Source organism: Macrobrachium nipponense, chromosome 36, assembly GCF_015104395.2.
Source record: "Macrobrachium nipponense isolate FS-2020 chromosome 36, ASM1510439v2, whole genome shotgun sequence".
Classification (NCBI taxonomy): Eukaryota; Metazoa; Arthropoda; class Malacostraca; order Decapoda; family Palaemonidae; genus Macrobrachium; species Macrobrachium nipponense.
In genome coordinates, this window is record NC_087220.1 from 58,179,108 (window position 1) to 58,203,237 (window position 24,130).

General features: G+C 43.8%; 1 protein-coding gene across 11 annotated transcripts in view; it reads left to right on the forward strand.

The window, feature by feature from the left end:
• The window catches only part of LOC135203722 (calpain-A-like), a 117,199-nt gene that overhangs the window by 10,222 nt on the left and 82,847 nt on the right, over positions 1–24,130 (forward strand). For 10 of the 11 annotated variants that reach the window (XM_064233630.1, XM_064233633.1, XM_064233634.1 and 7 more), the window contains 6 exons: positions 311–406; positions 583–672; positions 849–941; positions 1,254–1,352; positions 2,900–3,004; positions 4,641–4,724. In XM_064233630.1, the coding sequence (XP_064089700.1) occupies positions 311–406; positions 583–672; positions 849–941; positions 1,254–1,352; positions 2,900–3,004; positions 4,641–4,724 (567 nt within the window). Of the gene's footprint in view, positions 1–310; positions 407–582; positions 673–848; positions 942–1,253; positions 1,353–1,931; positions 2,034–2,899; positions 3,005–4,640; positions 4,725–24,130 lie in introns of all 11 variants that reach the window. The other variant, XM_064233631.1, reaches the window with a different exon arrangement.

The window sequence follows — 24,130 nt, forward strand, 5'->3', positions numbered from 1 at the left end:
ATGTTTCAAAAGATTGTCAGGTCTCACTCGAATGATTTCATCTTGAATGAGAGTTGTAAAGCAGATCAAGATTTAAAAGTTGGACAGTGTAGTGAGAAGAGAACAAGCAGGATCAGGTGAATAGTAATTTAGCTAGGGAAGAGGAAACACTTCAAAGAACTTGGATATCTGTTTAGAGGAACTTCTAAAGGAAGGCTGATATCTGACTTGTGTATCATTTTAAATCTTCCGCTATGGAGTTAGAACAATCCTCTCAGGTTTAAGGACTTCTACCAGAAGTAAACACATCTGTATTATTCGGTCTTTCCAGGCAAGGAGGTCAGGGTGGCTACCAGCAGAGTGGCAATGCAGGAGGGGGAAACCTCATGTCTGGCATTGCTTCGTCATTGATTGGCGGCCTCTTCAGGTAACTTATTTTTTTATGATGTAAATCATTTGAAATAAAAATGAATTGGACATTTTGTTGCATTTAAAATGTAGATTATACTTCAGCAAAATTTCATGCATAGTGTCACTGACGATTATTGAGTTTTTGTTGCTTGATTGTGAGTGATGGTAAACTTGAATCTTGTCGAATTTCAGTGGTGACAGCGGACAGAATACTAAGGAAAGAACCGGATTTGATGGAGGCATGGTATCTGGCATCGTTTCTAACGTCGTGAGAGGCCTCAGGTAGAGGGTTATTATTATTGTTAAGATGCATACTATGTACTAGGCATATGGTTGTTGTCTCTTATTTAATCATATTTTGTTGTGTTTTAGAATGTGTATATTTTGCAGTTCGTTACGTTGGAGCAATAGCAATATTTTTATAGAAATTTTGAAATTGTTTTGAAAATTTTTTTCAGAGGAATTCCCCAGGCTCCCACTGCTCCCAGCAATGCTGTCAATGACGACATTGTCGCAGCCGTTACCTCATCGGTCATTAAAGAGATTGTTACGTGAGTGCTGGTTTTCCGTAGCTGGTTTTCGGTTTTAATTCTTCAAGGTTTTGCTAGTATTGAAATACTGTAATTGATTATCTTTTGTCTTAAGAATTGGGAAACTGTTTTTTGCAGCTATCCTTTTACATAAAAGGAAATTTTGACATGATAATAATAATGATGGTTGTCAGTACAGTAGTTCTCTTTCTAATGAAACAGTTTTTGCCAAGGTTTGTGTGTATCATATAGAAACAGGTGTGATTATACGTGTACATAGGTATTCAACGTTGCAAATACGATATACTGTCATTTTCTTTTATTCTACTTTAGCCAAGACACCGACGGGAAGATCTTGCAGTCCAACGACCCCAATGCTAACAGCCCAGTGGTCACGAACATTGTTTCAAAAATTGTTCAGAATATCATGAGGTATGTGTCGAATTTGAGTTTTATTTTGTTTTCATGTTAATGTGTAATCTTGTGGAATGCAGGTCGGTAATTAGGTGAAAACCTTAACTTCAAGTTGTACGGTCAAGATATTCTATACCATATACAGTACTTGTTTGTTTACTGCGGCTGGTATTATTTGCAACTGAAACAGTGTTTAATGTTATGTTTAGATTCTAATTTTTTCTTTTTTCTCAAGTTTCAAAATGATAACCTCTGGGAATCTTTAATAAAATTGTTTTCAAGATACTTACCAGTTTGAAAAATATAATCTAAACCTTTACTAGAAGTAAAACTTGAATTTCATATGTAGTGGTATGTAGCTTTTGTGTAGAGTTTTGAGAACATTTCATAATTATGACATTGATTTTTAGGTTATACTGTAATCTTTTTCAAAATAAGCCCTTTTGTTTACTTGTAATTGACTAAACTTTGTAACCCTTAATATATAAGATCATGTTTGCATCTAAAAGAAGAACCTTGGAAGATGAATAAAAAGTTCTCTTTGGGCATTTTTTATAAGATACTTGCACAGGCTAACTTTTAGTAATGATTTTCTAGCTCGCAGTCGGACGATGACAGAGTGAAACAGGTCCAGCAGGGTAACTTGAATAATGCCTTTATTAGTGCCATCATTACGAGCGTGATTAAGGAAATGATTAGGTAATCTGAGGACCAAGCAATAGTATTTGTTAACTTTCCTTTCAACTGAGAAATTGATACGCAATATATCTTTTATTTTCTGAAATAACGTTTGAATTATTGACATAAAAGCTGGCCTTATCTGGAAAGAGATTTCTTTTCTGCTTGCATTAATCAGTGTTGATCTTAATGCTGCGCATTGGAAAAACAGGTAACGTAACAGAGCATCTTAAACAAAAGTGTTTCTAGAATGTGCATTGCCCTGCATCAGTGCAGCTAGATTTTATCTGCTCTGGTTGTCATGCAGCTAAGTTTTTATTTTGATTTTTGCACTGCCATACATTCGCTCCCTCCACCAGCCTTGATCGATCCTGCGTTTGTCTTAAGTTTTGTTTGATGGGGTGAAGAAGGAAGGCTTTGGTAGCCTTGGAAATTGCCAGAGGCTAAAACAATATGAAGGCAATACGTATTGTAATTGTTGGGTCTGCTCCAAGTTCAGTGGTAGGTCTGTGTTGTTTGAATTCAGCAGTAATAGGCAGGCCTTGTAATCGGATGCCGTGCTGTCCCAGTTGTGAAAAGAGGGACCATAGTGACCACGCATAGAAGGAGACACTTTTCATGTAGTGAGTGTTGACACAAAGATGCGCAAGCTTTAGTTTTCCAGGAGGAGACCCTTTTTATGTGTAGCTTACACTTTACAGAAGGTTGAGAACACTTAAGTTCGAGCTGCGTTAGTTAATTTTATTATTTAGTTTTAAAAAATCTTGCTTAACTTTCCTTGTCATGCAAGTATCTTATTAATGTTTTATATTTTTTTGTTTTGTTTTGTCACCCCCTCACAAATTGCTCTTTGCGGTACTGCATTTTTCCCCGTAATTTCTTATCAGTGGCCGCGCAAGTGGTAGTGGCGGTGGGGGAGGAGGAGGAGGAGGGGGCATTAGTGGCGATTTAATCGCTGGCATGGCCTCCCAGTATGTTGGTCACTTAATCAGGTGAGTGCAGAGAAGCTGCGGAAAGTTGTCTTGTCTCTGGTGTCCCCTTTAACACCTGCCACGTTTTACTAACATTTGCATGTAAGACTTAAAAATCTGCCTCTGTTTTCATTGAAATAATATACATAAAGGATTTCTGTAATATTTTTCAATATTTTTCTAGTTAATACACACGTCTGGTACTTGTTATTGGTGTCCTAAGTTTTTAATCATTCTCTGCAATTTTTAGTGATGCTGTATTTTTATTTTGCATGCTGTGTGTTTTGGTAATCTTTTAAGCTATGATCTTTTCATTATTTCTACTTTGAGATAATTGCTTCTAACCTCTGTTAAATAGGGGCATGCACCATTGGTCACAGAGGGAGGTGGTGTTTAACCTCAATGCTTAGGGCTCCAGCATGCACTGGACCTGCTTGTAACTGCTTTTATTTTTGTAGATGTAAGTATGAGTTTGTTCTCCTTGTAGACTTTACCAGGTTTATTTTAACATAAATATTCATAGCTCTTTTTCAACCACGTATTTAGGTCTTTACTAATGTTTCTAACAGTTCCCTGTTATCCCCTGTATACTAGTTGCAGAAGTTTTATAAAGTAGATTAAACTAGAAATTTAGGTGATATTTTGATGTGACTTACAAATGTTTTCTGTGTATTTCCTCATTGAATTTTATGATTAGAAGAGTTAAATCTTTAATCCCAGTGGCAGCGAGATAATTGTTGTAAAACTTCAACAGTCTGGACTAAAAGTGGTCCTCTAGCTGGACCCTAGCAAAATTTTACCAGAAGTTTTAAGATAAAGATACGTACTGTAATCAAAAGGCAGTCCCAGATTTACAACAAGGGTTCCGTACTGTCCCCTTGTCGTAAGCCAAAAATTGTCATAACCAGAAATATTGTTGAAAATCGTAAGAAACCCTTACTTTTATTCCTTTAGGTGTCTTGGAAACGTTGTAACCTGCAATTTTATTGAGTTTGTCATAAAAAAAATCTCCAAATTTTGACCATTCTGCCATTTTGGAGCCATATTTGTTGAGTCGGATTGGCATCATTGCTGTGTTGTAAACCTGGAACGTGCATTGTAACTAGGGAAATAATTTTTGATGCCTATATTTGAAGAGCATTGTAACCTCGGAACATTGTAAGCCAAGCCCACCGTACCCCAAGGGACTGCCTTATCTGTATTGAAAATGTTAAAATTTCCCCTACTAACATATAAATTTTTTCTTCATACTGTCATATTGTCTATGAACAGGCACACTTGATATTTTATTGTGAATCCACAGTTGTATATAATATAACTTTTTATGCATTGCCTACCCCAAATTATTGTTATATTTTAGCATTGATACTTAAAAGTGTGAGCTGAAAAAGTAGTAGTAATAAATTTTAATTCTATATAAAAATTGGCAAAATATATACATACAGCTCTTCATGAAATCCAGACCTTTGGTGTTCGTTCATATTGTTGAAGTCTTACTTCCTCAGTACATTGTAACAGCCAAGAGCAGTAATTTTTCATCCACGTTTTTCACTCTTTGTAAATGAGATATCAAATTATTCAAGGTCCCTTGTAAACGATTACTGTATTATTTAAACAGGATCATCAGTGTTCTAATTTGTTAGCCCTTACTTTTTAGTGGCAAGAGCAGCAACCAGTCTCAGCGATCTGAAGATGACGTGCTCTCTGGCATTGCAGCCAATGTCATCGGAGGATTGTCCGGGTAAGTTTCAGAGAGCTTCTAAGAAACTTGATTTTAGTATTTTCAGCTTTTAAATTCAGAGAAAATTAGTATTTTAAATAGTATTTGTTTCTCTGGGAATAAGAACCATCTCCTTTTTGATAGGAGTCTCTTATGTGGAAGTATTTTTCTCACTAGTTTGTATACATAGGAAAAATAGAGCCCTGTATACAGGAGAAAGATACAGCAATAGTATATAAATGGCTCTAGTTTTTATACTTTACTCAAGGCCAAGATAAATCATTATTCAAATTCTAGACTTCTTCAGTGCAAGCCTTTGCCTTACAAGATTAACTTCCTCAAATGGAGAAAATGCCAAAAAACAACAATGATGTGCATAAGTGTGAAGTAACTTTGTCATTTATATATATTGCTAAGAGTACTATATCCTCACAGGTTGCATAAAATTTCTTTTAGATGAATGATCCTGCCCTGTGACTGCCACTCTTAGAACCTTTCTGCCCACTTTCTGAGGTTTTGCTTTCAATTTGTGGCCAGGTAGAATAGTTTAATGATTATGATGATAATAGGGAAACTAGAAGGACACTGAATAGCTAAACAGCTTCACTCTTTGCTAATAAGACTTAACATTTGTGATTCAAAACAAGCTACGTATAAAGGGCAAGGATCTGCTGGTACAAAACATTCAATTTGTTCATGAAACTTACCTGTCAGATATATATATAGCTGTATTTTCTGAAGTCCGACAGAATTTTAAAAACTTCCGACACACGCAGTGGTCGGCCAGGTGGTTAGTACCCATTCCCGCCGCTGGGAGGCGGGTATCAGGAACCATTCCCATTTTCTATTCATAATTTTTCTGTCGCCGGTGCTGAAAACACCTGTTTTCAGTACCTCCGTCTTAGGATTTTGGAAACTTCATTGCCGCTAAGTATCCTAATTGTCTTTTGATTTATTTACTTGGATTTGTGGGATTTGTGGCTAGGCATACGCTATCTTAAATTGATTTGAATTTGATTCATTTTTGCATAAAATATCTGAATCTAGTTAGGCTAGTTTCAGAGGGGGTTGTCTGCAAAGATAGGGTGTGGCTACCGAAAGCTTCGGTAGATCCGCACTTGGTATGCACGAGGGGTATGGGTCTTGCTTCTTTGTTGAGATTTGTCATGTAAGGAGTGTGAGACTTTGTCTATTCCGTAAGGAAGACGTATGATTCGTATGTACGCAATTAATCAGTAAACATGTCTAATTCCGTAAGGAAGACGTATGATTCGTATGTACGCAATTAATCAGTAACAAAAGTCAGGGTAGTGAACCTGCTAACCTTCCTGTAGACTTTATTTTGCCTAACCCTGTAGTATGGCCTACGGGCTATGAATATGTCTACGAGAGGTGATCGCTCTCCTTCATTGCTGCGAAGTGCTATTTCTGTAATTGTTACTCCTAACCTTGCAGTGTTGCCTTCGGGCCCTAAGCAGTGTCTGTAGAGGAATTGCCCTTTCTCTGATACTCTTTCGATTCGTAACTTAGAATCGAAAGTGCTTGCTTTAGAGAGTAAAAGTGAAGTGCAGAAGTGCAGTGATACCCCTTGTGTAGTGGAGGGTGCGTCAGATCGGCTTCGTTTCGCCTCTAGGCCGGGACCTCTGCTTGACTCCCAGGACCCGGGGAGGGAGCATGTCGAAAGCCTAAGGAGGGTTACAAGGAACCCCCACCGATCTGGCGTGCCTTCGGCAGTTTCTGATGAAAATCCCCAGACTGCCAAAGTGCGTGCGCGTGCACGAATCCTGAAAGATTGCTTCTCGTCCTCCGAAGCGTCCTCCCCATGCAGGGGTTGGAGCTTTCGGAAGGACTCGCGCCCTCTAAATAGAAGCTTTATAGAAGAGGACGCTTCACGTCCTCTCTCTCTCTCTCTCGTTATGTGTTTCAGTGAGAAGTAAGAAGGCGAACGTCGCCTGAACTCGTGTCCGTCTTTCCACCGAGAAATACGTAAAAGAAGTCATAGTAGCAGGAAGCTTTTGAGAGCGGACGCCCGGGACGCTCGGATGGACTCCAGGCGCGCGCGGGTGCAGGCCAAGCGCGAGCCAGTGGACGCCGAGCGCGCGCGCCGGTGGACGCCGAGCGCGCTCCAGTGGACGCCGAGCGCGCGCCAGTGGACGCCGAGCGTGCACCAGCGCACGCCAGGTGTGTCGCCTGGCTGAACGTTTCTGTTGAACTCTTCAAGCTCTTGTTTCAGATATGGGCCTAAAGAATTTTTACCTCTACCTTCGGTGATACCTTCTACCTCACCTGCAAAGAATGTGAAGTAGGCAGTGCTTCGGAGGAAGCTTAAAGTGAACAGACAACTACTTCTTCGAAACCCAGCAAGACATCGGGTTTCGTGAATTCAAGAGGTCTCTGTCAATTAATATTGCTTTTCGCATAGGTGGATGGAGTTAGGGAAAGCTCAAGGGAAGATCTCTTTTGCTCTACCGCAACCTTTGCCATTCTGCCAATAAATTTAAGTTGCCACTACCGCAGTCAAGACTTTGCGATAAGGCAGTTACGGGTTATGTAAGGCTCGATGTCCTGTAACTGGGTTATGTAAGGCTCGATGTCCTGCACGTCAGGACTCTCGGCAACGTTCAGTAGGATTCTTGCAAAGGCACTCATCAAAAGGACGCTCTTCAGGAAAGCGCAAGACAGGACTTCCTTTGCCATACTGCCAATAAATTTTAAGCTTTAGCATGCATTAGTTGTGATACGGGAGAGGAAGCTGGTTGGAGAGTTTCTTCCTCTTCCCAGGATAATTTTGCAAGCTTTTTAGCCCATCTGAAAGGGTTTTTCAGATGATAGATTTTGTTAGTTTCTAGTCGGGACTACGCTGCCGAATTGAACATCGTCGTTCTACCTGCCGTAAGCCCAGTCTCTTAGCAGGATTCTTGCCCCTTCCTCGTTTGAGACGGGAATCGGAAAAATTAAATGCTCGACTTCCTGGATTACGTTTTGTCAATTCAGTGACTTTCCCCCATTGACAATATACTTTCGTTTTGTCAAGTAAGTGGGTATCCCCTCATTGACACAATATCTCTTTGTCCCGTAAATGGGTTAGTTCTCATTGACAAACATCTCATTAACTTGATATTGCGTAAGCGAATAAGCTCTTATTGACAAGATTCGGAAGAGCTCTCATTCGTCATTCGCAGACTCGTACAAGAAATAGACTTGTAGACTACGTCAATGAACGCTTATGTCCAATAACATAAGAAGCTTGAGCTGACTGCTTTGATTCTCTTAAGTTTTGTTCATGAAACTTGCCTGTCAGATATGTATGTAGCTGTATTTCCGAATTCAGCTATATATATGTCTGCCAGGTAAGTATGAACAAACTTTATTTTGATATAATTTCATATTTTGCCTTGCGTTATTTTACTTCTGGTTGGTTCAAGTCATATACGCTTGCTGTAGTTACCTCTTCGGATGGCAACCGAGAGGTCTATTGTCTATTTTAAAGACATTTAATCGTTACTCCCTGCAGCCTTCCAGGAGTTTCCGATTTATCTTTTACCGTTGTATGGTAGTGTTCTGACGACACAAACGCATCTATATATTTAGCGTTTTCTGTTTCGCTTAAATATACCAGCTTGAGAGTCTTTTTGCTCAAAAAATAACGGACCTATTTCTTCGTAGAATAGGGTAGCTGGCAACCCAGACATAAAGTTAAGAGACGACGTTCGTAAGCTGCTGGCTGCTGCTGTGTCTGACTGTCCAACCGAGCCAGTAACAGATCGTGCGCCTGTCATGCGCTGTTAGGTTACGTCTCTCCTTCTCCTGCGTGGGATTGACTGACTAACCGTATCTCTGTGCTGGCGGTTACGTCTCTCCTGCGGGATTGACTGACTAACTGTATCTCTGTCCTACAATCACGGACTTTAGCCTAAGATTGAGGGGATTTCTTACGTGAATGAATAAATGTTGCATTCGTTTTGCCTTACTATGTTCAACAGAGTTATCTCTTAATCCTTTCGGTGCTCGTTACCGCACGGTATAGAACTACGAGTCTACCGCAACATTGCACTTTTATATGCTCTCTTGCTTAGGCAAAGCGCAGCCTTATTAGGGAAGTAAGCATACTCGGGGAGGGAATGGATGAGCTTGCTGGGGACCATTTCCTTCCTGAAGAAGTTTGTTTCCCCGAATAGACTGCAATTCAGACCACAGTTTTTTCCTACCGGGAAACTGAAATATTATTCAAGGTCTAGGAATGATTCTGAACATCTCTCAGTGCGTCATGATAGAAAGAAGGTGCCGGACATCTGGATAGGGTTTCAGATGTCCTGGATCTTAATCTGAAAGAAGTAAATGCAATTCGGTCGTCCCTCCAGTCCTCGAAACGAGTTTTTGGAACCAGTGGTCCACATCAACTCTGATTTTCCACAGCTCTCTCATTTCTTAAGAAGTATCTTCTCTCGGTCCCTGCTCGAGTTTACGAGAAAGAGCCTATTATAACAACAGGCGTAGAATGTAACGATCCTCTACAGGTTCGTTACAGGATTACAAAAGTCCGTACGAATCGTCTCGATCGACGGCAGCAACTATTCACTTCCGAGTGGAATCTTTCTTTAGAAGTAAGTTGAGAGTTGTGTAGACTTTAGGGACGCCCTTTCATTCTTCTCTTCGATATGTTGAGGACGAAGAGGCTTCTTCTTCTCTGCTCCCTTATTCTCGATCCGGGATCGGTACCATTAAACGCCATCCTGATATTGAACGGGGATGGATGTTTAGTCTCTTTTCCCCTTTTTCAATCGCTTAGGAAATGTAATAAGAGGATTTATGACGTCACAGGGAGCGACAATGACGCTGATCGCCCCATGTTGGCCTTCAGGATCCTGGATTCACTGAGGTCACATACTTCCTAGTTCACTTTCCAAGGACCTTTTCCGAGAGAGTCGGTCTACTCTAACTCGAAAGGTACCTATAACCTCTCCGCTCTGAGTCTGACTACGTTCAGACTATCAAGATGTTGACAGGAATAAGATTACCGTCTTCCATTCCCGTCTGAAGAATGGGATAAGCTGGCAGTCACAACTATTAAAGAATATGCAAATATGTTGTTGACGGCCTTTGGGCTCAGAGATTTGCGTCTGTCAAACAACAAAGCCCTTCACGATCTTTGAGTTCTGTGGAATCTCGAAACTCGCTCACCATCTACTTTTTGTCTCACCTGTTTTCTCGGAGTCAGACACTCGTGCGAGATCAGGCGACATATAGTAGCCCTGAGTTTCTTGTTGACGAAGTCGGTTGCGTTTATACACCCCCGATGATCGTGTAACATGAGACCAGGTTGGACTGTCAGGCATTCTTCCTTCGGGACTGAATCGCCTTTTTGCTCCTCGCTCCTTTCTCCTGGCACCAGAAGCTCGAGTCAGGAGTTGATTCACTGACGACGTTGGGTTGCGTTGATACACCCCCAAGGTTTGCTTAGATTGAATCGCCCAGGCAGTCCAGACACTCATCCTTCAGCGAAGAATAGTGCCTTATGGTCTTCAGGGTACAGCCTTGGTGTCCTTGATTCGTCTGACTGGTCAACTGGTCGGTCACCTGACTTTAGTACAGACGGACTGACTGTGCATGTCCAGATCAAAGCTTTCAAATATGGAACTTAACGTAGTCTGAAGTTCTTGATGTCAAAGCATTCGAACCTCTCCTACCTGTTAACTTCTTGCATGTGATCAGGAAGGCCTTCTTCTAACCACCCTAGATATGACAAAGAGGGTTAGTGAAATTTTAAGCCATCGTCACAAGTTTTGGCTTTAGAGAACACAAGGCGGTGTGCTCTCTAAGCCTTCCGTTGTGGCCTAAGAATGGAAACCCGTTTTGTCCTTGGGCCAGGAGCTTGGAAGCAAGGATGGCACAAGTTAGTGGGCAGGAGCCAGAGAGAGTCCTGTGCCCTGTCGGGTCTCTCAAGTTTTATCTACATAAAACCCAAGAAAGTCGAAGTCATTCGGGCAATCTGCAGTGTTCCGAAAAAGACCAGACTTGCCCATATCGAAGAACACCCTGGCTTTAGTGTTAAGGAGTTCTTTCAAAAATGCTCCTTCATTGTGTTTGCACAAAGATTTGAAATCTTTTTATCTGAATGCTCACGAGGTGAGGGCGCGGCCTCGGAAGCATTTCACAGAGCATGGCACTCAGCAACATCCTGAGTACCATGTTTTAGCGAAGCAACTCTGTGTTCACTTCACACTCCCTGCGAGATGTGAAGATGGCATATGAGATCTGCTGCTCGCTAGGGCCATACGTGTCTGCAGACACAATCTTGGGGGCAAGAAGTACCACTCATCCTATCCTGTAGAAAATGGTTAGGAAGAGCTCTTAATTTAGTTGTTGAGTCGCCGACAACGGCGACTTCTTAACTCTTAAGCCTTAGTTAAAACACCTTAACTTTGGCTAGGTTGGTCAGGTGGTGATATATAATTGTATAGATACATATATATATATATAATATATTTATTTTTTGACTTCTTAGCCCTCATGGTATGGTCAATATGGTCTAGTCACGTCGTGGTCTCGCCCTGTTGGCAGATCATACTGGGAGTGCACCAGCTATATAGGTCTCTACTCGCTGGCAACTCTAGTAGCACAAGCAGACTTACGTGGCAGTAACCACGAAGCCAGCTATGCTAACAGGTGGAACCAAGATGTAAATCATCTGCATGCATTTGTTTCCCAAAATCCTTCTATTCTGTCCCTTCCCACCTCCAAAGGTGGGATTCAGCTATATATATATCTGACAGGTAAGTTTCATGAACAAAATGATATTGTTATGATACAATAAAGTTTGTTCATACTTACCTGGCAGATATATATAATAAAGTACCCACCCACCTCCCCTCAGGGGACAGTGGAAATAAAAATTATGAATAGAAAATGGGAATGGTTCCTGATACCCGCCTCCCAGCGGCGGGAATGGGTACTAACCACCTGGCCGACCACTGCGTGTGTCGGAAGTTTTTAAAATTCTGTCGGACTTCAGAAAATACAGCTATATATATATCTGCCAGGTAAGTATGAACAAACTTTATTGTATCATAACAATATCATTTTTATACATTCAACTTACCTGTCAGATATATACATAGCTATTACTCCGTCGTCCGACAGAAATTCGAATTTCGCGGCACACGCGGCAGGTAGGTCAGGTGATCTACCCCCCCGCCGCTGGGTGGCGGGAATAGGAACCATACCCGTTTTCTAATTCATATTTTTTCTGTCGCTTGGAATGTAAACAACGTTTGCAGTTCCTCCTGATGGATTTTCGTGTTTCATCGCCATCGATCGTCTGGGCTAACTTTTACAGGGAAGTAATGGATCTTTGGTTCGGCATATGCTTTTGTTAACTTTTAGAATTTTTTGATAAAATTAACTTCGAAAATTTAGAAGATTAGTGACGTGTAACTACCGAAGTTTTTCGGTAGACACTCGTCCCACTTTCACGAAAGTGAATTACGTATACTTTCATGAAAGGGAATTACTTATATTTATTCATTAATACAAATAAGTGTTAGAGTTTGATTGAGGAAATGTATATCTTTCTTCCTAAGTGGGGAAGTCAGAAAAGTAACTATCCTTTAGAAGCTTTATTAGCTCTTGTGTTAACGAGCAATTATAGTAGTAACAGTACTAGTAGTTGTTGCATCCTCATCACCTTCTTACTCCGCAGAATCTACAATATCATATTTGCAAATTGTAGACTTTGGATATAGTTCGAATGCGAACTCTTAGAACGTAGAAGTGAATATAGTGTTCCCCCATTACAATGGAGGGTGCGTCTGATCGGCTCTGTCTCGCTCTCAGGTCTAGACCTCTTCCAAGCTCACAAGCCCAGAGGAGAAGGAATGTCGAAAACGTAAGGAGGTTTCAGAGAATCCCCACCGGTCAGGCGTCCCCTCGGCAGGTTCTGTAGAGCGTCCCAGCTGCAGGGATAGCCATTGGAAAGGCATCCTAAAACAGTGTTTCTCCCTTTTTATGCGTACGGTTCCTCGATGGATAGAAGAACTTCAAATGAATGAAATTGGCGAAGATCCTCGTATAATGCCTTCTGGTAGAATTATTCAAAATTAGAATGACATTAATCGATCCACCTTTCGGAATCAGGCGACGATTTAGCGCCTTCTAATATTAGAGAGCATTCGATAACATTTGTGATAAAGTCATTGTTCGAACATTTTTTTTCGCAACTAGACGAGAGCGCTATCCAATGGGGGTATGAAATTGTTTATTTCAACATAAGATTCCCCATCGGTGCATTTTTAGATATAAATCTATTATGATGAGAACGATTTAGATTGTTTGTCAATCGAATGAATTATATGGATCTCGTTGAGTGATAAAGCATATATGTATGACTTTTAAGCTTCTAGCTCCTACCATGCTTAGGACAAATCGCCTTAGGACTAAGGTATGGCAAGGCATAGACACATACCGAAATTTATGCTATAATGGTCAAGTGAAATCCTTACAAAATTTCCTAAAATTAATACGGTTTACCTTAATGTAACAGTATTATAGAGGATTCTTTTAAGCTAGAGTATGAGTTATATGATGCTATCGTGTCTTCGAGAAGTGATCGGAGAAGCATATCTTTATTGGTGGATTGAGAGTAGGATAGAACATTTTTCTTCGTGTTAGAAGAGGTTTCCATGAATTACCAGTACCCTTCTAGGACTTTCCTAGGAAGGAATAGGTTTAAAAGAATTGTTTAGACGACACCTATTTAGTTTTCTAGACTTGTCGAAGTCTCGTTAGCTTAATTATGCTTATATAAAAACTTCCTGAAGTTCGATAATAATTTATAAGATTCCTTTATTTAATGAGTAACTGGCAACTATGGAAAGGGAAGGCCAGACTGCTTTCGCTTTGAAGACCAACCAACGCAGTCGCAGTACCATCTTGTTCTCAGTCGTGAGAGGTCGTTTACAGCTCTCTCTCCTGCGGAATGGGATAACTAAACCATATCTCTTCCCTACAATCGTGGTCTTAGCCTCGGATTGAGGGAATACTGAAGCGCTATCATAATATATAGTGTCTGCCTTTTGTTAGGAATCTTTCAATAAGAAGGATATTACAACCTTTCAATGCTGTTTACCGTAGGTAACATGATTAAGGATTCTAATGCAGCAGAACATGATATTATTTGCACTCATATTTACGAAAGACATGGCTTTTATTAGAATACATACTTAGTGAGAAGAGAGATGTAATAGAGATTCACTTCAAGACTATGGTATGGTTAAGTCTTTCGAAAAAGGACACAACCGTATTTAGAATCGGATATTGCGCAGAGTTGTATGAGTCGGATGGAAACATTCTTTTAGTGGGAAATGGTTTCCCTGAATGGATTATACTACGTATATAAAAGTTTTTCATAATAAGAACGGAATTAACATATGAAAGGATGTCGGGTACCATAAAGACACAGATGTTCTGGCACATAACATAAAGATAATTAGTAGGAGGCGCCAGCCTGGCACGGGTTGCGCCGGCCTGGCGCGGGTTGCGCCACCCTGGCGCAAGTTGCGCCAGCTTGGTGCAATAAGCCTAGAGCACCATCCAAAATATTTCTCGTTTGAGCGAGTTATTAAATAAAAGCAATGCAAGAATTTGCGAGTCCGTGAGAACCTCGATCGACGATAATAAACTGTTAAAGTATGTCTAACATTTATTGCAAAGAGTTTGTGAGAACCTGCGAGAAGTCTTCTTCATAGATCTCTTAGCAAGAAGAAGACGAACAGTCTTCCTGTAGACTGCTTCCTTTTCCTCAAACCATGCCATAAGGAATCATAAGCGCCAGCGCCAGACGCCTGGCTCTAACTAGAAAATAATTAGTTAATAGATATACCTTAGAGCAAATTATGCTTTCCTACATAGAGCTGGGAAGTTACTCAGTCCCTCGCACTGGAGTGGTCCTTCTCGTTCAGGAAAAAAGGGGGGGGGATACGGAAGAATTAACCGAGGAAAGAATAATTCCCCTTCCGATATACCTCGTATTAGGACGAAAATGAGAAGAAACATCCAACTATGGAAGTACTGTAGAATTATAGGATTCTTACAGCACCTCTTCTTATTTTGATATCGAGATTTCCTGACCAAGGTTGCGAGTAATAGGCCATAAAGGCTCCAGCCAGGCTTTAACCGAGCGATAGGGCGCCAACCAGGCGCGAGCGCCAGCCAGGCGCGAGCGCCAGGCTTTAACCAGGCGATAGGCGCCAACCAGGCGCGAAGCGCCAGCCAGGCGCAAGATATCAGGATCTCCAATTTCTCAGTATTTGGAGATAGACTTTCCAAGAGTTTCCTCTTTGAGAACTGACACAAGATCAGTTTTTTCCTGACAGGGACACAAGTTGTCGCACAGGCGGCCGTGGCCCTTGTCAGGATTAACTGAAATTGCGGAAGTCTCTAACAAGAACAGACTTCTCATGTCAGGTAATATAGTGGTCGCGTGAGCTACTGCTTTCCTGGCAAGAGGAGTTGTTTTGGGAGAAACTCTTTTTGCCAGATCAACCCTTATACTGACATTATTCTAGATATCGCACAGGAGAACGTAGTGTACGTGTCAGGATAAGTGGGTTCTTCTGCTTTATAGACCTTTACATGGTGAAGAGAACTGATATCTTTAGAGGTCTCTCGCTTTCCTCAACCTTATGAGACAAGGGATAGAAAATATATCGGACTCATAAGTTAATCTGGGTGCAGGTTTTAGAAAGACCTTGGCAACCCCTTTTTTATTGCACGTTTCGGCTAGTCCCTTGAACCATGCAGCTCCTCTTTCTCCTCTTTCATTGTTATTAACAGGATGGTATATTATCCTACTCCTATGTAAACATATAACAAGGGAGACCTTGTAGTAATGTTTTGGTACTGGAAAAGACTCGTAGGAGCTCTCAGTATTGGGTGAGAGGCTCTTTCAAGTATCTGAACCGTACATTACGGCTGATGTCCTAGGATAGGAATCTTGAATGATTCTCCTCGATCCTGGCTCAGTTAGTAGGAGAATAGGATAATAATAATTTGTTTTGCAGAATAACGATGATAGAATTTTTCCATTCTCTCGTTGCCCAGGCACGAGGACAGGAAAGAAAGAATATAAGAGAGAGGTAGCAATATACGCCATCTTTATGTTATAGAAAGGGGAATAAAATTTAGTCTTTTTTTCCCCTCCCCAAAAGATAAACTCTCTACAGAATGTAAGACAAATGGGCGTCTAAGAAAGAGAGGATATATGTTATGCTCATTTTAGACTTAGAGAGGTTGGATTCTCAGAGGTCACGTTCTTCTCACAGCAGGTTTTGGAAGTCTTTTCCAAGACAGTCTGAATATTCTTTCAGCATCTATTTTAAATGGACCTTAACAACCTCTCCACTCTGAGTCTGTCTGCGGGCAGACTGACCAGAAGTTGGAACGTGAATGAGAGGATGTTTCAAGGTAATGACAGTAGTCATGGATAAGATATATTATTACTGCAGATCGTGCTTGAGGGAATGAGGAAACTGTCCTCTTCCGATACCTCTGTGAACCACATAGCGTTTTTTTTTTTTTCTTCCCTTTCAGAGGGAAGAATTACCTTTGTATATATCTGCTATCAACGAACGCAGTAAAAGGCTATACTCTTTGGCTCTTATAAAGGGAATTGGAGATAGCAGAGCTTAAGAATCTTCGGGACTTACTTACCAATACCTCTATACGACTAAGACTTGGAGATCTTATAGTTACAATGGGATCCTATTTGGGCCTCAGATTCCGTGTTCTGACAAGATGGAACTGCTCCTCATCATGTTTCTCTTGGTACTAATCGACCAAAAGGACGAGTGAGAATTTTTGGTGCTTGGAATCTGGAATCAAATTCTAGAAAGACTCGCAATGGGTTCCTGCCAGCATGGTATGTTTGGCAAAAGAACTATAACCTTTTATTCCTGGATCAACGCTTTCAGATAAAGGATTCGTTGTCCAGGCAATGTATTTACGTTGTTATCTACAAAAGAAGATAAGGTTTAAACGTTTGCTGACAGAGTCTTTGGAATACGATGAGGGCTCAAAACTACTTCCCAGAAGGTTCGAAGAGATATATTTAAAAGAGCTAGAAATCGGGAATCCTCCCAATTTCAGCTCAGTCTCTCCTTAAACTTCCAGGCTCTTTCCCTGCCTTCGTGCAAGGATAGGGAAGATTTTGCAACGAGAGAACTCTTCAACATGTAGGGGGGGAAGAGTGCTCGTTAGCAACTAAAGTATCAAGTATGATCCTCTCGGAGGAAGACTGGTCTCTCGGACTATTAGATTTCCTATCGTCTACTGGATGTAGCCGACTAAAATTACCTCCCCTTGTTGCAGAGGCCATAAGCTCAAAGTGAAAGAATTTCTTCCCTTTTCCTTTCTCCTGATAAACGATTGTGGATGTTCAGACTTTCGGACAATGTAGCGCCAATCAGGCGCCAAATGCCAAACCAGGCGTAAAGACGCCAGAGCAAGACAGTCCAAATAAACACTGTCATTGTCTGATGAGGAGAAGGAGTAGCCTCCAATCTGGTGCAGATGCCGCTAGAGACGAATAAATCAGGCAAATAAAGTGTCCGAGGTGGACATCGCCACGTTTTTCATCGAGACTCTTAACAAGCTCGAATCTCCTGCAAGTGGGGAGAAGTCAGCCAGGCGCGAGGCGCCAGGCAAGCGAAGCACCAGCCAGACGCGAGGCGCCAGGCAGGCGCGAGACGCCAGGCTGGCGCGAGGCACCAGCCAGGCGCTAGGCACCAGCCAGGCGCGAGACGCCAGGCAGGCGCGAGGACGCCAAGGCAGGAGAGAGGCTCCAGCCAGGCGCGAGGCGCCGATCAGGGGCGACGCGCCAGGCGTTAGCCATGGCGCGAGTGAGGCGCCAGCCAGGCGCGAGTGAGGCGCCAGGCAGACGCGAGGCGCCAGCCAGGCGCGAGACGCCAGCAGACGCGAGACGCCAGGCCAGGATCGCGAGGCGCCAGGCAGGCGCGAGGCGCCAGGCAGGCGCGAGGCCAGCCAGCCAGGGGCGAGCAGGGGCCGAGCGCCAGCCAGGGGCGAGGGCCAGCCAGGGGCGAGGCGCCAGCCAGGCGCAATCCAGGCTCTGGGCTTCATCCAGAAGAGATCTGTTACAAAGAAAGCCCTGGTCTTCTTTGGAAGAGTGGATTTTCTAAAGCATTTCTTGAGTAACTTGATGTTTCCTTCAAACAGCTAAGAATTAAAAGCGCTTGAAGTGCGAGCTTTTAACAATTCTTGTTCTTATTTCCATAACAATATGTCATGAGAGTCATATTAGCTGTAATAACGGGAGATGCAACTCTGTGTTGACTTCTCTTTGCACGAAGGAGATCAAGTGGGCGTATGAGAGATCCTTCTCTCTTTGTTATACGTGTCCACGGATGCGTTGCTGGATAGGGAGCCGACACTGATCCTTAACTAGTGAATTAAAATTTTTTATTTTTTTTTTTATTTTAACATAAGTGTATTATTTTCTGGGGTTATTTGAAATGAGTTTGGGGATAGCTCTTTTCAAATTAAGCACAAACCCTCGTGTTAGGATCAGGTGATCGGGATCGGTGTTGTGCTCCTTAATTTGTTCATGAAACTTACCTGTCAGATATATATATAGCTGTATTCTCTGAAGTCCGACAGAATTTCTAAAACTTACGACACACGTTAGTGGGAGTTAGGGTGGTTAGTACCCATTCCCGCCGCTGGGAGGCGGGTATCAGGAACCATTCCCATTTTCTATCAGATTTCTTTGTCGCCGGTGTCGTAAACACCTGTTTACACACCTCCGCCTCAGGATTTTGGAAAACTTTTCATATTGCTTGAGTATCCTCTTGACTTTTTGGTTTTTTGATTGGATCGATAGCTTGGCATACGTGATTTGGACTGTTTATTGATTTTGGCTTAGATTTTTTCCCTTAAAAATGTCTGGATGTAGTTCTGCTAGCGCCAGGGTGTGCTCGAAAGTGGAATGCAAGGTTAGGCTTCCAAAGCCTTGGTTGATCCTCACACATTGTGTAAAGGGTGTAGGGGGCAAGAGTGTAGATTTTGATTTGCGCTGTAATGAGTGTGAAAGCTTAGATGATTTGCAATGGAAGACGTATGAATCCTACGTTAAGAAAAATTAGAACGTGATAGGATTAGGGAGGTCTTCCTCCAGGAGTAAGTCGGGTAGCAGACAGGGTATTAATGTATCCCCTTCTAACCCTCCTTTAGAATTTGTGTCTCCTAACCCTGTAGTGTTGCCTTCGGGCCCTCAAGTGGTGTCTGCGGAGGGTAATGCCCTTTCGCTTATTCTAGATTCATTGAAGACGCTTGAATCTAAAGTGCTTGCCCTTGGAAAACAGGCAAAATAAGTGCAGTGATAGTGCCCCTAGTGAAGTGGAGGGGGCGTCAGATCGGCCCTATAGCGCCTCTAGGCTGGGACCTCTGCCGGACTCCCAGGACTCAGGGAGAGGGCATGTCGAAGGCCGAAGGAGGGTTACGGGGAACCCCCACCGATCTGGCGTCCCTTCAGCAGTTCCTGTGGACGCGTTAACCCAGGGAAAAAATGCTGGAAGGAGCGTGCTCGAGCACGTATCCTTAAGGATTGTTCTCGTCTTCCGACGCGTCCTCCCCGCGCAAGGGGTGGGAATCTCGATCGGATTCGCGACCTCTGAAGAGGACTCTTCAAGAGCTGGACGCTTCACGTCATGCTATGTCTGAGTGGCATTCTTCTCCAGAAAGCGTAGCCTTTCCGGGCCCCAGAAGAAGTTAAATAGGAAACGTCATCCGACCGATGAAACGCCCTAACTGAGCGCCCCAGTCGCTCTAGAGCCAAGGCTGTTCTTGGGAGAAGGAAGAAGGCGTCCCCTCGCCCCTCTCCTTCTCGCAAGCGCAGCTGTCTCCGCGTAAGGAGACATCTCAGACGGAGATCATCATTGCGATGCAGCGGCAACTGGAACGCTTTACTGAAACAGAAGGAGACGGTCCCGCGTCGAAGAAAGACGATAGACTGCCTATCAAGAGATCTAAGCAGTATTCTCCAATGGCTCCTTTTTCGTCCCCGTCTTCTGATATTTCGCCCTCTAGACGTCGTTTTGCTCCCCAGGGTTCATCTAGAGGTGACGTTAGACGCCAAGTTAGAGAGAGTTCTCTGCATGCTCCTCCCTTCCCTCCCGTAGAGGACGCTCGGCGTTCCGACTTCGACGCTTCTGCTGACGACGATTTGCTTCTGCACCTCTTCGACATGTCAGTGTTGACGCTCAACGTTATGTTAGTCTGGGCAGTGGATCAAGTTTCTTTGCTGGACGTTCGGAAGGACGCTTCGCGGGACGGTAGAAGAGTCTCTTTTTGATGGACCGCGCCGTTTTTGGGACGGCTTCGCTGGACGCTCGGTTGGACTGCTGATTTGGACGCTCGAGAGAACGCTACATTTGGACGCTCAGATGGACGCTCGTAGACGTTCTAGTAAGACCTCTGTGGACGCGAATGTGGAAGTTCGCTGTCACTCGGATGTGGTTCCCGAGCCTGTGGCACGTTCGCCTCTAAAAGGTACTCCTGATCCTGTTACTGTTAAGGATCCGTTACCCTCGTCTTCTTTTCATCGTTCAGATAGGAGACTTGGAGCTAAAGGACTTCTGCCTCTTCCTTCGGACTTGCACTCGGTAGGGAAGAAGGAGAACTTAGCGGTTCTTCGGAGGATGTTGATGATGATCAACCTGCTACGTCTCGCCTCGTCAGATTATCAAGTTTTGGCACGACTACTTCGTGATTCGTTTGGCGATACTTTTCAGCCAGCTGCTCCTCCCTCCTCCTCCTTCTCAGTTTTCGTCGTCGAAGACAAGTAAGTCTCCAGGTTTCGTGAAGATGAAGACGTCGTTATCTACGAAAAAGAGCTTTCCGGAAGGTAAACGCCTGGATGGAGTCTAGGAAAGCAAAAGGAAGAACTACTTTCGCCCTGCCTCCGTCTAGACCTTAGCGGTAAGGCAGGGATGTGGTATGAGACAGGCGAGGAATTAGGATTGAAGGTTCCTACGTCGGCTCAAGGTGATTTCGCCAGCGTGGTGGATGCCTCAAGGAGGGCCCTTTTAGCATCGGCTAAGGTTTCTTGGACGACTTCCGAACTGGACCATCTTTTGAAGGGACTATTTAGGTCCTTAGAAGTTTTCAACTTTTTAGACTGGTGTCTTGGAGCCTTAGACAACCAATCTCGTAAGCCAGACTCGATCAGCTTGGGGGAGCTGTCCAGTGTATTGTCATGCATGGACAAGGCCGTCAGGGATGGCTCAGAGGAGTTAGCCTCTCATTTTTCAGCAGGGGTTCTTAAGAAAAGGTCGCTTTATTGCAAACTTCGCTCTAAGTCTGTCTCTCCCGCTCAGAGGACAGAACTTTTGTATGCTCCCTTCTCGAGTCATCTCTTCCCCCAAGCTATGGTGAAGGATCTGGCAGTGAGTCTGCAGGAGAAAGCCACACAAGACCTGTTGGCTCAGTCTTCGAGACGTCCGGCTGGCCCTTCAACATCGTCTGGAACGCAACAGTTTAAAGCAGAAGCCCTTTCGTGGAGGGACTTCCGCTAGATCGTCTCCTCGAGGAAGAAGCCTTCCTAGAGGTAGAGCCCCTTCCAAGTCTAGGGGTAAGAAGTGAGAGATCGTTGCCTTCAGTCACCGGGTAGGAGCCAGGCTGCAGTTGTTTGCAGAAGCCTGGAGAGTAAGAGAGGCAGACACCTGTCTCTCGACGTCATAGAGAAGGGTTACAAGATCCCTTTCATAAAGCCGCCCCCGTTGACTCCACTCCCAGGGACTTGTCCCCATCGTATCCGCTAACAAAGCGAAAGATTCTTTTCGACCTGCTCGGAGCAGATGCTCGAGAATAAAAGAGCAGTGGAACAGTTTTAGACCTGGCAACGCCAGGATTTTACAAAACAGATTGTTTTTCTTGTACCTCGAAACAATCGAGGGTGGCGGCCCGTCTTGGATGTAAGTCGTCTAAACCTCTTTATAGAGAAGCAGAGGTTCAAGATGGAGACACCTCAGTCAGTTCTGGGGGCCTAAGACCTGGAGATTGGATGGTATCACTCGACCTCCAGGACGCCTACTTTACGTCCCGATACATCCCCAATCGATGAAGTACCTTCGGTTCGTATTGAAAGGGAAGGTCTTTCATCAGGGCTCTTGTTTCGGACTGAGTACGGCCCCTTTTATCTTCACCATCTTAATGAAGAACGTGGCGAGGTGGCTCCCATCTTTCCAAACATCAGAATCTCGCTCTATCTAGACGAACTGGCTCATACGAGCCTCCCGCAGACCCGGTGCCTGAAGGATTTGAAAGCGGACTCTGTTCTTTAGCTGCGTCCCTGGACTTCTGGTGAACTTCAAGAAAGTCACATCTGACCCCCACCCCAAACAAAGTCTTCGTTGTATCTGGGGATTCAGATGGATTCAGTGGCTTTTTTCGGGCTTTTCCGTCCCAGGAACGTCAGCAACAAGGCATAGAAAAAGTGTCAGCCTTTCTAGGGAAAGATTCATGCTCAGTGAGGGAATGGATGAGTCTGCTGGGGACCATTTCCTCGCTGGAGAAGTTTGTTTCCCTGGGAGGCTACACCTCCGACCTCTTCAGTTCTTTCTGTCGGACTGCTGGACAGAAAAGGACAACTTCGACATGAAGTTAAACATCTCGGAAGAGGTGAAGAACCATCTTAAGATGGTGGCTCGATCCGTGGAAGCTGTCAGAGGGCGTATCCCTCAAGCTTCAGAACCCCGACCTAGTGTTGTTCTCCGACGCGTCATCCACGGGGTGGGGAGCAACTCTAGGGGGGGAGGAAGTGTCAGGTACCTGGAGGAGAGGTAAACAGGTAACCTGGCATATCAACTTCAAAGAGCTGGCAGCGGTTCAATTAGCGCTCCAGTTCTTCCAGAACAAAGTCTCCCGTCGTGTGGTTCAGATCAACTCGGACAACACCACAGCCCTGGCATACTTGAAGAAACAAGGAGGAACACACTCTCGCTCCCTGTTTTCTCGAGCAAAGAGATCCTGCTTGGGCGAAGGAGAGAGAAGTCACAATATTGACAAGATTCATTGCCGGAGTCGAGAACGTCCGGGCAGATCTCCTCAGTCGACAAGGACAGTTATTGCCGACAGAGTGGACTCTCAATCAAGAAGTATGCCAGGAACTGTGGGGTCTTTGGGGATGCCCCTTAGTGGACATCTTCGCAACATCAAGGACGGCGAGGACTTCCTCTGTATTGCTCCCCGGTTTCGATCCGGGAGCAGTAGCAGTAGACGCCCTTGCTATGGGATTGGACGGGCCTGGATCTCTACGCTTTTCCCCCCTTCAAGATCCTGGGGGAGGTGATGAGAAAATTTGCAGCATCGGAGGGGACGAGGTTGACCTTAATCGCCCCCTTTTGGCCCGCAGCGATCTGGTTCACAAGAGGTGATGTTCTACCTAGTGGATTATCCGAGATCTCTTCCGTTAAGGAGAGATCTACTCAAACAGCCCCACTTCGAGAGGTACCACAAAAACCTCTCCGCTCTGAGTCTGACTGCGTTCAGACTATCCAAAAGTTGGCCAGAGCGAGAGGTTTTTCGAAATCAGTGGCTAAAGCTATCGCCACCGCGGAGGAGACCATCATCAATCGCGGTTTACCAATCGAAGTGGGCAGCCTTTAGAAGTTGGTGTAAGAGAAAAGGAGTTTCCTCTACCACTACCTCTGTGAGCCAGATCGCCGACTTCTTGCTTTATCTGAAACAAGATCTAAAGTTGGCAGTGTCAACTATTAAAGGCTACAGAAGCGTTCTATCTGTAGTCTTTCGCCATAGAGGTCTTGACCTCGCTAACAATAAGGATCTCCATGATCTATTGAGATCTTTCGAGACGACCAAGGTACCACTACCGAAGCTACCTTCGTGGAACCTGGATGTGGTCCTAAAATATTTGATGTCAAATCGTTTTGAACCTCTTTCATCTTCGTCTCTACGAGATTTTGACGAAGAAAACTGTATTCCTAACTGCTCTGGCGACGGCGAAGAGATTTAGCGAAATACAGGCATTTCAGCAAACACGTCGGTTTCAAAGGGCATAATGCAGTCTGCTCTTTGAATATGTCGTTTCTGGCCAAAAACAAAAACCCTTCCAATCCGTGGCCTAGAACATTCGAGATCAAGGGTATGGCAGAGATCATTGGTCAAGAGCCAGAAAGAGTCCTGTGTCCCGTTAGGGCTCTTAGAGAGTATATTCGTAGAACGAGAAGGATTGCCGAGGTTCTGCAGAGAACTTATGGTGTGTTCGGTCAAGAGACCAAACATGCCCATGTCCAAGAATGCACTGGCATTCTTTTTAAGAAAACACCATTAAAGAGGCGCACGCTTCTTGCAAAGACAGTGACTTGAAGATACTTAAAGTTAACGCGCACGAAGTAAGG